The sequence below is a fragment of the Malania oleifera genome, chromosome 2 (assembly GCF_029873635.1).
Source record: "Malania oleifera isolate guangnan ecotype guangnan chromosome 2, ASM2987363v1, whole genome shotgun sequence".
Classification (NCBI taxonomy): Eukaryota; Viridiplantae; Streptophyta; class Magnoliopsida; order Santalales; family Ximeniaceae; genus Malania; species Malania oleifera.
The window spans coordinates 30,220,623-30,236,633 of NC_080418.1; the positions used below are offsets into that span (position 1 = coordinate 30,220,623).

Here is a 16,011-nt window from a genome sequence, read left to right on the forward strand (position 1 = left end):
AGAGACAGAGAGTGCACTGGAGGAGTCTCAAAGAGTCCATTCCAAGACCAGAACTCTCAAAGATCATAAGGGAAATGGGGCTGCAGGGCTGGCCTGCGACTGCCGAACAGGCTAGGACAGGGTTTCGAGCCTTAACTGCTTGGGGGGGGGGGGGATCTAAGCCTTCGACAGTTCGACTGCTGGAGGGGGGAGATCTTTGCCTTCGAACACAAAGAAATTGAAGAAATGGAGGAGGGGGATGTTAGGAATATACGAACAAATGCCCGAAACCTGTGAGAAACAAATAGAAAAAGAATAACGCCAAATGAAAAATTCAATCACGCGCACAAGACAATATTTACGTGGTTCGGCAATTTTGCCTACGTCCACGGAGTTACAAGGATTTCAATATTATCAGGAAGAAAGCACAGAGAGTGCGGCGATACAATTCTCTCGCTCTCTCTCTCTCTCGTGGATACAACCACACGAACCCTAATCACCCGAAAGCACCCTTTTTATATGTTGCGCCTAGGGTTCCGTTCCGAATGGGCTCCAAAAATTTTCCCCGGGGGCATTGCCCCCGGACCCCCACGAGTACGACTTGTACCACTTAGTCCATGGACTAAGCCTTAGGATAAAAATCTCTAATTAAACAGAGGTTGGGTCGTCATCCAAATTAAGACACAACTAGGCTCCACAAAAGCCCAACAAATCTCCCACTTGAAGACTAGTTCAATCACCAATATCAACTGCAATCCTCCTAAAAAGCAATCTCTCATCCTTGCAACTCAACCTCCTCTCCTAAAGCTAGAAGACCAACTGAAGCTGCACACAGCTTCAGTTTCTCAATAGTAACACCTTTAGTCAACATGTCTGCTGGGTTTTTAGATCCACATATCTTTTCAAGTATTACCAGCTTATCTTCAACAAGGTAATGGATAAAGTGGTATTTTGTTTGTATGTGTTTCGACTTTGAATGAAAAGCCAAATTTTTGGCAAGAAAAATTGCACTCTGACTGTCACTGTGTAGAATGCCCATCTTCTGCTTCTTACCCAGTTCCTCTAAGAAACCATGTAGCCAAATCATCTCCTTTCCAGCTTCAGTTGCTGCAACATACTCAGCTTCTGTAGTAGACAAAGTAACAATCTTTTGCAAATTAGAAGCCCAAGATATAGTTGTACCACCCAAAGTAAATACAAATCCAGTAATACTCTTTCTACTATCATTATCACCAGCAAAATCAGCGTCTATATAACCCTGCAGTTTCAAACTTGCACCAGTGAAGTAAAGACATGTATCTGATGAACTCCTCAAATATCTCAGAATCCACTTTACTGCCTCCCAATGCTGCTTTCCTGGCCTACTCATGAATCTGCTCACGACTCCACTGCATGTGCAATGTCTGGCCTTGTACACACCATAGCATACATCAAGCTGCCAATAGCTGAAGCATAGGGCACCTTGCTCATATGGTCCCTTTCTTCTTCTGTCTTCGGTGACTGTTCCTTGCTTAGTTTGAAATGACTCCCCAAGGGTGTGCTCACTGGTTTAGATTCATTCATGTTGAATCTGCTGAGAATTTTCTTCACATACTCTGACTGTGAAAGCTTCAATGTACCAGTAGCCTTGTCTCTAATAATTCTCATTCCAGGATTTGCTTTGCAGCTCCCAAATCCTTCATTGCAAACTGTTCTGACAATTGCTTCTTCAGATTATTAATCTCCTCAATGCTAGACCCTGCAATAAGCATATCATCTACATATAGCAGTAAAATGATATAAGAATTGTCAAAGAACTTAACATAACAACAGTGATCAGCTTCACATCTCTTGAACTCAATTTTATGCATAAAGCTATCAAACTTCTTATACCACTGTCTTAGAGCTTGTTTTAGACCATACAAGCTCTTTTTCAGTTTGCAGACTAAATTCTCTTGTCCCTGGACAATGAACCCTTCTGGCTGAATCATGTAGATGTCTTCCTCCAAGTCACCGTGAAGGAATGCCGTTTTCACATCTAACTGCTCAAGATGTAGATTTTCTGCAGCCACCATTCCCAGTACCAGTCTAATTGTTGATATCTTCACAACTGGAGAAAATATTTCTATAAAGTCAATGTCTTCCTTTTGCTGAAACCCTTTGACAACTAATCTGGCTTTGTAGCGCTTGCTACCATCATGTTCGTTCTTTATTCTGTATACCCACTTGTTGTGCAGAGCCTTCTTCCCTACTGGCAATTCAGTTAGTTCCCATGTCTGATTCCCCAACAAGGAGTCCATCTCATCCTTCATGGCTAACTCCCACTTGCTTGAACTCTTGTCCTGCAAGGCTTCATCATAACACTCTGGCTCACCACCATCAGTTAGCAAAAGATAATTTAAAGCAGGTGAATAACGCTGTGGAGGTCTAGTGGCCCTGGAAGATCTACGGACCGCAGCTACAGGTGTAATTTGAATTTCCTGCGATTCTACATTCTCCCTATTATCTTTACCCCTTTCCTGGACAGTATTTTCAGTCAACTCATCTAAATTAATAAACTCAGAATTTTTCTGATCTATCGCTGTGACATCTGACACTACAGTTGACCTGTCCTTGTACATAACCTGTTCGTTAAATTTCACATTTCTACTTCTGATGATTTTCCTGTTTTGTTCATCCCAAAACCGATAGCCAAATTTCTCATCACCATAGCCAATGAAATAGCATATTTTGGACTTTGCATCAAGTTTACTACGAGCATCAGAATCAACATAAACATAAGAAACACAACCAAAAACTTTTAAGTAAGAAAAATTTACCTCTTTATCGCTCCAAACCTCTTCAGGAAGTCTAAACTCCATGGGAACTGAAGGTCCTCGGTTTATCAGATAAGCTGCAGCACTGACAGCATCAGCCCAAAAAATTTTTGGTAATCCAGCATGTAGCCTCATACTCCTGGCACGCTCGTTGAGAGTTCTGTTCATGCGCTCAGCCACACCATTCTGCTGTGGTGTCCCAGGAATGGTCTTTTCCATTTTGATTCCATGTGCAGCACAATACTCTCTGAACCCTCCATCTATGTACTCTCCTCCGTTGTCCGACCTCAAACACTTTACTTTCAAACCTGTCTCAATCTCAACCATAGCCTTCCACTTCTTAAAAGTTTCAAATACATCATATTTATTTCTCAGAAAATAAACCCATACCTTTCTGGTTGAGTCATCAATGAAAGTAACGTAGTATCTTGTACCCCCAAGGGATGCAACAGGAGAAGGACCCCATAAATCTGTGTGCACTAACTCCAATTTTTCAGCCTTCGGTGTTCTACCATTTTTCAAGAAACTCACCCTTTTCTGCTTTCCTAAGATGCAGCTTTCACACAATTCAAAATCAACAGACTTCAATTCCGGCAGTTTCCTTCTTGACAGCAGCATCTTCATCCCCTTCTCACTCATGTGACCAAGTCTGCGGTGCCATAAGCTTGTATCAGTATTTGCTTCAGCAACTGCAATTGTATCTCTTGGACTTGACGTCATGTATAAAGTACCAGATTTCTTTCCACGAGCCAATACTCTGGCTCCCTTTGTAACCTTCCAAGTGCCACCAGCAAACAACATCGCATGCCCTTCATCATCAAGCTGTCCGACAGAAATCAAATTCCTTCTCAGGTCAGGAATATGTCATACCTTCTCTAGTAACCAAACAGACCCATTTGGCAGTGACATCCGGACGTTTCCCATACCCACAACATCCAAGGCTGTACCATCAGCCAAATATACCTTACCAAAATCTCCTGCTACATAATTCTGTATGATTTCATGGTGTGAAGTAGTATGAAATAAAGCTCCTGAGTCCAAAACCCAATCATCAAGTGGACTGTCTACTGCAAGAAGTAGTGCATCCTGTACCTCTTCTGTTACAGCATTAGCGGAATCATCCTCACTCTTCTTCTTAAGACTTTTGCATTGTCTCCTAAAGTGACCTGTTTTCCCGCAGTTCCAACATTGTCCCTTTTGGCCAGGTCTGGACTTACTTCTGTTTCGATTATAGTTTCTGGATTTTGATCTACCCCAATCTGAATTTCGGTCATTACCTCTGCCTCTGGTCTCAAGATTTAGGGCAAAGCCGGATCTTGAGGTTTCACCTGCATCTCTTCTGCGAATCTCCTCAGCCAGAATTAAATTCCGTATATCATTATACTTCAGTTTTTCCTTTCCAGTAGAATTGCTTACTGCCATCCTCATTGCCTCCCAATTGTTTGGCAACGAAGCCAAAACGATCAGTGCACGAATCTCATCATCAAAATCAATTTCTACCAACGATAATTGATTTGTGATAGTATTGAACTCATTCAGATGTTGTGCTACAGATGCGTTTTCTGTCATCTTTAAATTAAATAATTTCTTCATCAGATGTACCTTGTTATTTGCTAATGGTTTTTCATACATACCAGATAGAGCCTTCATCAAATCTGCTGTAGTTTTCTCCTTCACGACGTTGTGTGCAACAGACGTGGACAGAGTTAATCTTATAACTCCCAGTACCTGTCTGTCAAGGAGATTCCATTCCTCGTCCTTCATAGTAGCAGGTTTTTCTCCTAGAAGCGGTAGATGTAACTTCTTCCCATAGAGATAATCCTCGATCTGCATCCTCCAGAATCCAAAGTCTGTGCCATCAAACTTTTCTATTCCAGACGCCCTTCCTACTTCCTCTGCCATTGCTCCCACTCGAACTTAACCCTAGGCTCTGATACCAGTTGTTAGGAATATACGAACAAATTCCCGAAACCTGTGAGAAACAAATAGAAAAAGAATAACGCCAAAGGAAAAATTCAATCACACGCACAAGACAATATTTACGTGGTTCGGCAATTTTGCCTACGTCCACGGAGTTGCAGGGATTTCAATATTATCAGGAAGAAAGCACAGAGAGTGCGGCGATACAATTCTCTCGCTCTCTCTCTCTCTCGCGGATACAACCACACGAACCCTAATCACCCAAAAGCACCCTTTTTATATGTTGCGCCTAGGGTTCCGTTCCGAATGGGCTCCAAAAATTTTCCCCAGGGGCATTGCCCCCGGACCCCCACGAGTACAGCTTGTACCGCTTAGTCCATGGAGCGAAGGCTTGGGCTCCTTCGCTCCATGGACTAAGCCTTAGGATAGAAATCTCTAATTAAACAGAAGTCGGGTCGTCATCCAAATTAAGACACAACTAGGCTCCACAAAAGCCCAACAGGGGAGTATTGGCCAACTGCAAATGAAGGGTTCCTTCTTATTCTTCAGCTTCAAACAACAAATCAAAGGTACGATTTCTTTATTTCAGTCTCTGGAACGTTAGATCTTGTTGGGAATTAAAATCAAATTCTGAAACCTATGAGAAACAAAATAGAGAAAGAATACACGCCAAAGAAAAATGAATTACACGCACAAGACAGTATTTACGTAGTTCGGCAATTTTGCCTACGTCCACGGAGTTGCAGGGATTTCACTATTATCAGGGAGAAATATTACAGAGAGTGCAGCGGTACAATACTCTCTCTCTCGCGAAATTTGATCACAAACCCTAATCACCCAAAAGCAATCATTTTATATGTTGCGCATAGGGTTCCGTTCCGAATGGGCCCAAAAAAATTTTCTTGAGGGCGTTGCCCCCGGACCCCCACAAGTACGGCTTGTGCCGCTTAGTCCATGAGCACTGCGGCTTGGGCCGTAAAGCCTTAGGATGGAAATCTCTCATTAAATAAAGGTCGGGTCATCATCCAAATTTAACACAACTAGGCTCCACAAAAGCCCAACAAATCTGTCAAGGACGAGTGGTTGGGAGAGGGGGAAAGAAGGGAATCGTGAGAAAGTTGGGTGGAATTGAAGGAGAAAATTTGAATCGAAGTGTTGGCTACCACAACAGTCCATAACGGATTGTAATGGTGCGTAACGGATCGTAATGGCCATTACGGACCATTATGGCAGCGTAACAGCCATTACGGCCATGAATTTTTCTCCCCCCACAATATCAGTCCACAATGGTTTCGGCATCTCAATTTTCCGTTACGTAATGGCCGTTACGTAGCGTAACAGACGTTATTTAAAACCATGGTATAGATTCAAGCCTTGGATTTGGATTTATGTAGATCTGAATAAAACCTCTATGATTTTGCGCTGCATTTTGCCCAAATCCACATAAATCCAAGTCCAAGGCTGAAACCAAGTTCCCATGCACATAGTAAAAGTTGTTTACTCCATTGAGAAAAAAAGAAATTTTTTTCTTGGTAAGACTTGAAATCTGGGCTTTTTTCAGCCCACCCCAATCCTTTACAGCTTGAGCCAGAGGGCTACCATGGAACATAATTAAGAGTTTGAGATGCATATAAAGGTTTGTGTGTGTGAGAGAGAGAAAAAGAGACAGAAAGTATCCATACATATCATATTTTTGAAAGTTCTAAGAAAGAATGCAACAATAAATGTGCATATTCATTAGTACACATTGTAAATTAAGTAGATATTATTTGAATAATTCAAAGGCTATACAGATATAACAATAAAATTGACGACTATACTAAGAACATAACAGCACTCCGCCCAAATTGGAGCTTAATGATAATTGAAAAGCAAATTCATGGACATATACCGAAGTAGTTTGGTCAAATGTTTGCAAGCCCATTCATGAATCTCAATGTGCAGAAAGGGAAATCCACCATAATCAGCTGTGCTTAGCACTTTTGCAAAATGCAAACATACATGTTACAAGACAGTGTAATGAAGTTAAACTTAGTGAATATTTATATTTTTGAAAAACAAACTAGAAAACAGCATAACTCTAGCATGGTTTTCAATCGCGGTAGTGGGTAGCGTAACGTAACGGTAACAGGTGTAACGGGAAGCAAGAGTAGCGGATGTTACATAACGAGAAGCGGGTGTAACGGCCGTGAATTTTTTTGAAGCATGCACAACCTTGTGCATATTAGCGTACTTGCATGTTTTAAGCTTCTGGCCATTCTTAGAAAGGGTTTTAGTGTATTTTGGACCCTTTAGTTCAAGTAACTAAGTTATTTGGTAAGCGCAACAAGTTTACATTTGTTTTAAACCATCATTGATAGAAAATTACGTGTGTGCGCGTATTTATACTTCTCATTGTTCTTATCTGTGATAAATTCTTATGTGTGCTAAATGAATTAATAAAATAAAATACATTATACACTCCATTAGTCTATTAGACACATAAGACATACGAATAATATAAATATAAAATAGCTAGAAAAGAAAGAAGGTTGAAGTTGAAAAATAAAGAACATAAATATCACATTACTAATATTATTAAAAAAAAATTCCTAACAAGTTAGTATTTTGAAATTGTTAATTAATGCATCTATTGTGAGTATTTAAAGAAAAAGTAAATTTTGTATCATTGTCATCCTCATTATAATCTTTTCCCCCTCTTGCCACTTGGTATATTGAGAATGATATATGAAAGAGAGAGAAAAAGTGAGAAGAAAAAGTAAAAAATAAAATATTTTTTTGGTGTAACAGTCCTATAGCAGTTACGTAACAGCCGTAGTGGCCTTTACGCAACGGTCGCGGTCTGCAACGGCCGCTATGGCCGTGATTTTTCTTCCCACCGATTTCGCGGTGTGTAACGGTATCGGTAACCCAAAAAACCTTTACGTAACGGCGTTACAAAACGGTCGCGACCTTTATTTAAAACCATGAACTCTAGTTAAAAGAAACCTCCATATGGGTGGTTTAGTTGGATAAATGGTTTTCTAGAATCCCTATTACGGGTGGTAATAGAAAATTCGTTAAGAATGAAAGGCATTTCTCTCCATTCCAAATAGACAGCCTGCAAATGTTTTCAAATTAAAAGAAAAATATAGAGCAGCCACAATCAACCCACGAAATACTGAGAAAATTCCAACTCTGCAACAACAAAGAAGCTGCAGAAACTATGAGATTCAAAAACCAGCAGAGGCTTAACAATGTTATGACTGCATCAGGGGCCTTTTTTGAGACCCAACAACATTTTCTAACACTATTTGTAGTAGAGAATATCATTATTGTCCCTTATTGCCCAATAAGATATCTAATTTACAGCAAAAGCACATCTTTCTACTGATGTTCTTGATACACAATAATATTGAGAGAGAGAGAGAGAGTTATTAAAAAAAAAAGAGTAAAATAAGCACATAAGAAATTAGAAGTTGATGTGATTATTACCACTAACAATTTTTAGTTGATCATACTTGGCATCGCTTGAAAGATCTTCAATATTGAAGCATTTTTGTGGATTATGCGTATTGCAACCTAGAACGCTGTCAATTAAGTCTTTGCTACATTTAGGTTCAGCTAATAGATGTTCCATTCCTATTATTTCATCTTCTGAGGCTGGAAAAAAAGATTCATCATCGTCAACCTAGCCAAAAACAGGAAAAAAAAAAGGTCACAAAGATGCACCATAATGGGCAAGTTCCAAAAAATACAAAAGATGATTAAAAATTACCATTTTTAAAATCTCTATTGGAATCATGATTTGAATGAATTACTAGAAATGAACATTAAAACAATCAGAACAGCGCCCTTGCATCATTCATCAGAATAATTGTATTGCTAGGTAAATGCTCCCATGCATGGTAATATTCTAAACCATTATTTCGGAATGACGGTATCATCTAGCATATAATGTATTACTGTATTATACCAACATCTAATGTTTTTACATATTATTTTTTTAGGAGTAAATACAGGATTATTCATAAGTCATCACCGAAGCATGAAATTTCAGTACTGAACCGAACCGAACCGTGTGTGTGTGTGTGTACACTCACATGGTCACAATTTCAAATCTAGCTTAATGGTTTATAAATATTCTAAATGTTTAGAGATGCAGGTTCAAGCATACACCTCCCCATTAGCTGGCATCCTTCTTCTTCTTCTTCTTCTTATTTTTTTTTTTTTTTTTTTTTGCTGTCTTGGCTTAATGCCAATTCACTGCTCTCTATTTCACTCCTACTCTCTGGATCATGAATTCACACTTCCCATCTCCTCCATCTCTGCTGTTTCTATTTATGGTACCGAATTATAGGAAAGGAATAAGAGCATAGCTCAAAAGTACAATTAAATCAATTATTAAAAAAAATCAACAAGATTTCAAAAAAATTGAAGAAAAATAATGAGACATGTCAAGTTCAACTGATGAAGGCCACAAATTAAACATTATTACATTTGGTGGCATAGTTTTCAGTGGCAAATTGAAACTTTTGACATCAAATGAGATCTCAAAAGATAAATGCAAAGAAACTTGTACAAAAAAAAATACACATGCAAAAGCTAATCTACAAATTTGTCGCCATTAATAAAACCTTTACACAATTCTTATCCTCATATCTCCACAACTCAAGCCTTTACGTGTCAACAACTCCACAGAAGTCATCACAACCTCAGTGTGACGATTGTTGAGATATCCCTAATTATTGAGATAGAAATATATATATATATATATATATATATATATACACACACACGCATTTAAAGAGCAAAATCATTGGACAAACAAAAGCAAGATTAAATAAACTACAATTTTTGGAGAGAATTTGAACTGATGTCGGATTCTTCATCCAATGAAACAGATCAGTATGCAGCGAAGTAAAGAAAGGTCACTACATGATTTTTTTTTTTTTTTTTTTTGGGGGGGGGGGGGGGCCCAGGAAGTAGTGCTCACAACAAAACCAAAAAAAAAATATTTAAAAAAAAAAAAAAAAACAGAGCAGAGACCATTACACATGGGAGGCTATTGGAGAAGCTCAAAAGAGCTTACATAATTAATTGTGTAGCCTTATATATTGCTAAAGCTTGATATATAGTGTTGGCCCACAACCTAAGAGCTTAAGCTTTTAGGTAAAGTGGTAATCTAACAGATAAATCACCATGTTCCAATTACAATGAACTGTTCAGTATTACCAGAACATTGACTAGGGGAAAAAATCATCTTACTAAAGATTAACAAAACAGAAGCAGTAGCTGTTACACTGTAGGCCACTAGTTACCTTGCTAGTTACAAATTTTCCTACTAATGACATCTAAAAGGGAAAATATAGATAATTTATTTTGAACAAATTAAAACAACCAATAACCATACCTCAAGAAGCTTATGCGCCAAGATATTTGCTCTATCATTCAAAGTTATTAAAAGATCTTTTGAAGCATCCATCATGGTCTTGCACTTTCCTCACCTATTTCCAAATCTTCATTAGGGAATGACAAGCAAGAAAAAACAAGAACATATGTATTACCATCTCACTCCATACTCAGTGAAGTTTAAAAAATGATTAAAACACATATTGTCGTTGCTTTAAACAATTTTTAACATAGGCTAAAATTAGTTCCCAATTATATATCGTAAATAGCTGGCAATGAGGTAATTAACACATGTTATCCAACATAAATTGCAATGTTCCAGACCTAAATAAAAGAAAGTAAGACACTTTTGTACCTGCAAGCAAAAAAGGAAAGCCTTAACATCCAACCTAAATTAATTTCCTCATGAATACTTATTAGGGATAGAAAAGAACTTAATAACTTGAATATGTTTAGGATAGAAAGTACTTCATCATCAATGACAACAAATTTGCATTGTGTTTATTGCATACATAGGAAGAAAATTCAAACAAACTTTTACAAAGAAAGGTTTCTACTTCTTGGTAAAAACCTAAAACCTAGGTCTACAGAATCTTATTGTCCAAAAAATATATAGTTAGATATGCAATTTCCTTTAAGTCATGCTAGAATGCAATCAAATTAGGAAGAGCACAGCAAGTATTCCAGCAACTACGAGAAGAAAACCCTTCAAATGTTCATACACTGAAAAACAAAAACAATATTTCAGGACTGACAGCCCAACCTCATACATATATTCCATCCCATACAAGGCTACTATCACCTAAAAAGAAAATCTAGCCCTCAGTCGTGCGCATAGAAGCATAAACCCAACAAAAACACATAAATTATTGGGCAAAAGATACTCATCTCCCATGAGGTTCGGCAAAAATAGACTTCCCTTGAAGTTTCAAATATACCACAAGCCTCCCCTGAGGTTTCAAAAATGTCACAGACCTCCCCATAAGATTTGCCAAAAAGACATAGATTTCCCCTAAAAATACTTGTCTTTTTGCAAAATACAATGGGAGGTTTGTGTCTTTTTGGCAAACCTCAGGAAAGGTCTCTAGAATTTTTGAAACTTCAAGGGAGGTCCCCGTAATTTTGAAACCTCAGGGAAAGTCATTGTTTTTTGGTCAAGAGGTCAATGTCTATTGCCCAAAATAATAACCAAGTTTTCTATCACACTTGGGGCTAACTTGTTGCCACATTAGGGCTTAATCAAATTTCAACTATCATCAATTATAGATTGACTAGTAATGCAGTAAAGGTTAAGGAGTAGCAAATGGGACCAAACTTCCAACTACAAGTCCATCCATCATGGTTCTAAATGGTGAATGTGACCTCATTACGCAACAGATTTTTTTAGGTCCCAATGCCATTATGCACCTCTAAAGTGGTGGGCATAAAAATCACATCCATAGCAGCCATTGCACACTGCTATTATTGTATAATGGTTGTAGGGATTGCCACAGCTGCTACATAACTACTATTACAACCCAAAAAAAATTATTTCTGTACTTTTTCTTCACATTTTCTCTCTTTTTTCCTTCTGTAAATCAATCCCAATCAGCAATATGAAGAGAGGGAGAAGATGAGCAAAATAATGGTACAGAACTATTTAGTTTTTGTGATATTTACACAAGATACATAATTACAATTTAACAACGGCAGCAGCAGCAGCAGCAGCCACAGCAAGGCTTAAGTCCCACTAGGTGGGGTCAGTTACATGAATCCTTTTCCGCAAATAAATAATTTAACAATGTTTTTTTTCAAAAAAAAAATACATATATTGATAAAATTAGTAATTTGATATTTCTTTTCTTCATTGTTCAACTTCAACCTTCTTCTCCTTTCCAGTTTTTGTCTTGTTCAAGTTTTTAATACTTCAATTTTTAATGATAAGTGTTATGATTATAATATTGTATTTTGAAGCTTAGGTTAAACAATAGAACTTGTTGTTTACTATTTATTTTTTTACTTCAACTAATAAAACAACAGTACTTGTTTAATCTATTCTATGCTTTTAAGGCCCAAATAGATTGGTGGAGTATTATCACTTTACAAGCTAATATATTTTGGTTCATTACTCTATCACACATATGATTAATGAAAAGTGAAAAAAAATACACTTTTCTGTCCATTGCAGTTTAAAACCAACGAAAATTTTACTGCCCTTGCTAAACAAAGTTGATACATTGAACCAAAATACATTAAAAATCTTTTTAAGAAGGTGTAATAGCCTAAAACATAAAGATATTGCTATATGATCTGGTCATGTACACGTATGCTTGAAAAGAATTCAAGTTGTTTCGCCTGCTTCCCTTTATGTAGCATTACCAGCTCCCGCCTTCTGCTACCCATTTCTGCTACTTCCAATCACACCATCCATTCCATAAGGGTGCAATACTTTTTCCTTCTCTCACCCCTATGTTCCTTCACTCACATTCACATTCACATTCAATACTCTAGTTCAATTAATCATATGCCAGCATTAGGTCAACTTGAGGTAGATACCTTTAATATAAGGTATTTCATATAGTAGCTCTCCCAAGAGAAAACTAGCATCATTGCATTTGATATTGTAGCTCCCCCAAGAGAAAACTGGCATCACTGTTACGAGGAGCCAATTTAGGTTCACCAATCATCTTTTTTCAGCAGCAAAAAGCCACGGCTCACTCATTTACTTCTTCGAATAAATTAGCAATGTGGTTAAATTTGGTCCATCCTTTTACAGGCCTCCCATTAGTTTAATTTCCCAAAGATAATCAAAATTAGGTAGTCAACTATTCTTACGGTAACAGACTAATACTGCAGCTTTCTCCATCATTACAAGAAATACAAATTCCACTGGTCAATTCAGTTCAAAAGACACCCAGTTGCTACCAATGTTTCCTCAACTTGAAACGCTTTCAAGTACCTTTGAATAACCAAATTAATTAAGCTTCTCCATTGTGGGTAATCTATCACATATTTTGCCATGTTTTTTTATATACCCCACCTCTTCTTTATAACCATAGCACTCATGATAATGAACTTCGACCCCAGAATGTAAAATAGCTATTCGGTTTCCACGGGAAAACCAAAAAGGCCCTAATAGAGTTCTCTATGTTTCTGCATGTTCATACTATACCAGCAAGAAAATTCCATAGTGTACCTCAAGCACCATCATGCAAAATACACCTCGCATTTCCATGTGCAACCAACTAAACCAGAGAGAGAGAGAGAGAGAGAGAGAGAGAGAGAGAGAGAGATTTAAATTGCTTTGAAAAAGGAACAGAAGAACAGAACTATAACCAAACACAGGAACAACATAACAAACGTCACTACTAAAGCACAAAAAATGAGCTACGGAGAAACATATACATATGCCAAAAAATTTATAAAGAGAACCAAGAAATGCATGTTTTAACATTTAGAAATGAACAAGAAAGGTTCAGATAAGAGGTACCTCACTAAAAGATGAACTGAAACATAGACTAATCCTCGGTACGAACCTTTAAGAACTATTAGCAAAGCAAATGTTATCACATTGTAATGCCAGAGAGACTAGAGACAAAAATTTGAGCTGCAGAGAAAGCAGAGACGAAGAAGAAGAAAATGAAGCAGGAAGGGAGGAAAACTGTGAGTGATGACGCTTTACAGAGGCATCGTGCGACGGATGCGAAGTGGGTTTACAAAGTTGGATTGGAACGGCTGGTTTGAAGTCCGATGCGCAGACAACGACGTGCCGCTCTGCGCATCTGATTAACATTAGCCGTCCTCCACGTAAATGACGGCGTTAGGTTCTCAGTCGCACTCAAGACGGCGTCACCTTGGGTTATGCGGAAGTATCTTCCACGCGCTTTCTTCCCACGCACCAAGGAGCACTAGACAAGTATTAAGTATAAAGTGAAGTGTTGGAAATGATTTTAATATCTTACCGGACGTACTTTATTGAGCAAAAAGAGAATATTAAAATAAAAAATAGAATATTTACATTATCTTATAATACCTTTAAAATAAAATAAAAAATTATAAGACAATAATAAGATTAAGTATACTTTATAATTCAAAAAATGTTTGACAACTAATAAACAATATATACAAAAAATAAAAGTTGTCAAAATGCAATGTTAAGGTGGATTAGTAATATAATATTAAAATATAAGTTAAGAGGCAAATATACATGCAATAATTTAAGCATAATATCGGTGAAAGACAAGATAAGGGAGTAGTAGTTTAGATAATTTAAACATTTGAAATGCAGAATTCATAAAGTATCTTTTAAAGAGGTGTGAATTAGTTATTGTATTCTAACATGAAAAGAGATAGGAATGATAGGAGTAAGTTTAAAATAATTTGGAATGAGATCGTAATTAAGGATTTAATAGTTTTTAATCTAGTAGAAAAAAATGTTTTTGATCAAATAAATTGACGAAAAATGATTCATATAACCGACAACACCTAGTAAGACTACAGACTTTTTGTTGTTATTGTTGTTGTTGTTGCACTAGACATATTTTTTTGGTTAAAATAGTATTTACTCAAAACCATTGCTTATAATACAAATGTTAAGACATTAAATAACCATTGTATTATTATTTCTATCAAAATATTTTATGATGAAAAAAATAATTAAAATTAGATCTAATTACAAAAGTTCTTGAATTCAAAATTTAAAAATGGATTTTACAATTTGTAATTAGTATCTTTCTCTCGTAAATTGTTTCCCTCGTACTCTTTCTAAACTAGCTTTTCCTTATATATTTTTGTGATTGATCTTCTGGTGGAGACCATGTCTCTACCTCGTTTTAATTATATAACGCTCTAACTTTATATTTATTTATTTTTTTCATTTATTTACTAACTTGTTGTGCTTTATTATTGTTTTGGTTAACTTTTTATAATTTCACTTTTTAAAGCTTAAAGAATGTACACAAAATGAGGCGAATAAAATGTATGATTTCATATACTTTGGAACTTTCTACAAAAAAAAATTTCTTATAATGATATATTTCGCATGCCCAATTTACTTTCTTTTCTTGTTTTTTTTTAGCTCTCAAGCATGGTGACTAAGAATTATGCTACATTAATCAATTTGCATTCATGTCAAGGCAGGTCGTATTAAATAGTGTCACGTTTGGAAGTTTTAAGACTGTGTAAATAGAAACTTGTTAAATATGAAGAAAATTCTATTTAAGAAATTAAAAACTATATCATGAATTCAAGAGTTAATGCAATAAATTGTTGTGAAAATAAGGGCCTCTTCCAACAATGTACAGTAGAACAATAACAATTTTGTTGTAAAAGATCAAACATGCACTTGCAACAATCTCAATGGTGAAACATAGAATATATCCACAATCATAACAATATAAAGAGAGTAAAGATAAGAGCAACGATACTAGAAATTACGTGATTCAACAAAGCCTACATCCACAGAAGCAATCGACAAGAGATTCACTATGAAAATCAAAGATACACACTCAATAATCTTCTCTCATTCTCTCACCCCTCTCTTACTCTCTTGCATGTCAAAATATGCCCTGAAGAGCATATATAACATGTAGAGATCCGAACCCGTAAATAAGCAAAATAAATAAGAAAAGAGTAAAAAGGGGTGTTTCAGCAGGGTTTGTCGATGAAGGCAGTATGCTCGTCGACGAAATCCCTTTAGTATTTCGTCGCCAAAATTCAGAGTCTCATCGACGAAGAAATACCGAGCCATCCAAAGAAAATATTCGAATGGGGTTCATTGACAAAGGTAGGGCTTCATTCACGAACTGAGTGCCCGGCACTATTATGTACGTTATGACTATTCGTTTGCAAAATTCTACCAAGTAAAAGTATCGGTTTAATTATTTTTTACGATTTTGGTAAATTTAGGGATTTTTGCATATGATCTCCAAACGTTTTAAAAACTTAC

General features: G+C 36.7%; 1 protein-coding gene across 6 annotated transcripts in view; it reads right to left on the minus strand.

Annotated features, from left to right (window-relative positions):
- Positions 1-13,799, minus strand: part of LOC131149236 (uncharacterized) — a 68,053-nt gene extending 54,254 nt beyond the window's left edge. Inside the window, exons 1-3 of one of the 6 annotated variants that reach the window (XM_058099504.1) lie at positions 13,601-13,799; positions 10,087-10,180; positions 8,169-8,364 (exon numbers count right to left, since the gene is read on the minus strand). In XM_058099504.1, coding sequence (XP_057955487.1) covers positions 8,169-8,364; positions 10,087-10,161 — 271 coding nt within the window. In that variant the 5' untranslated portion in view covers positions 10,162-10,180; positions 13,601-13,799. Of the gene's footprint in view, positions 1-8,168; positions 8,365-10,086; positions 10,193-13,554 lie in introns of those variants that run through there. The other 5 variants (XM_058099503.1, XM_058099502.1, XM_058099501.1 and 2 more) reach the window with 5 other exon arrangements.
- Positions 13,800-16,011: the final 2,212 nt, after the last annotated feature.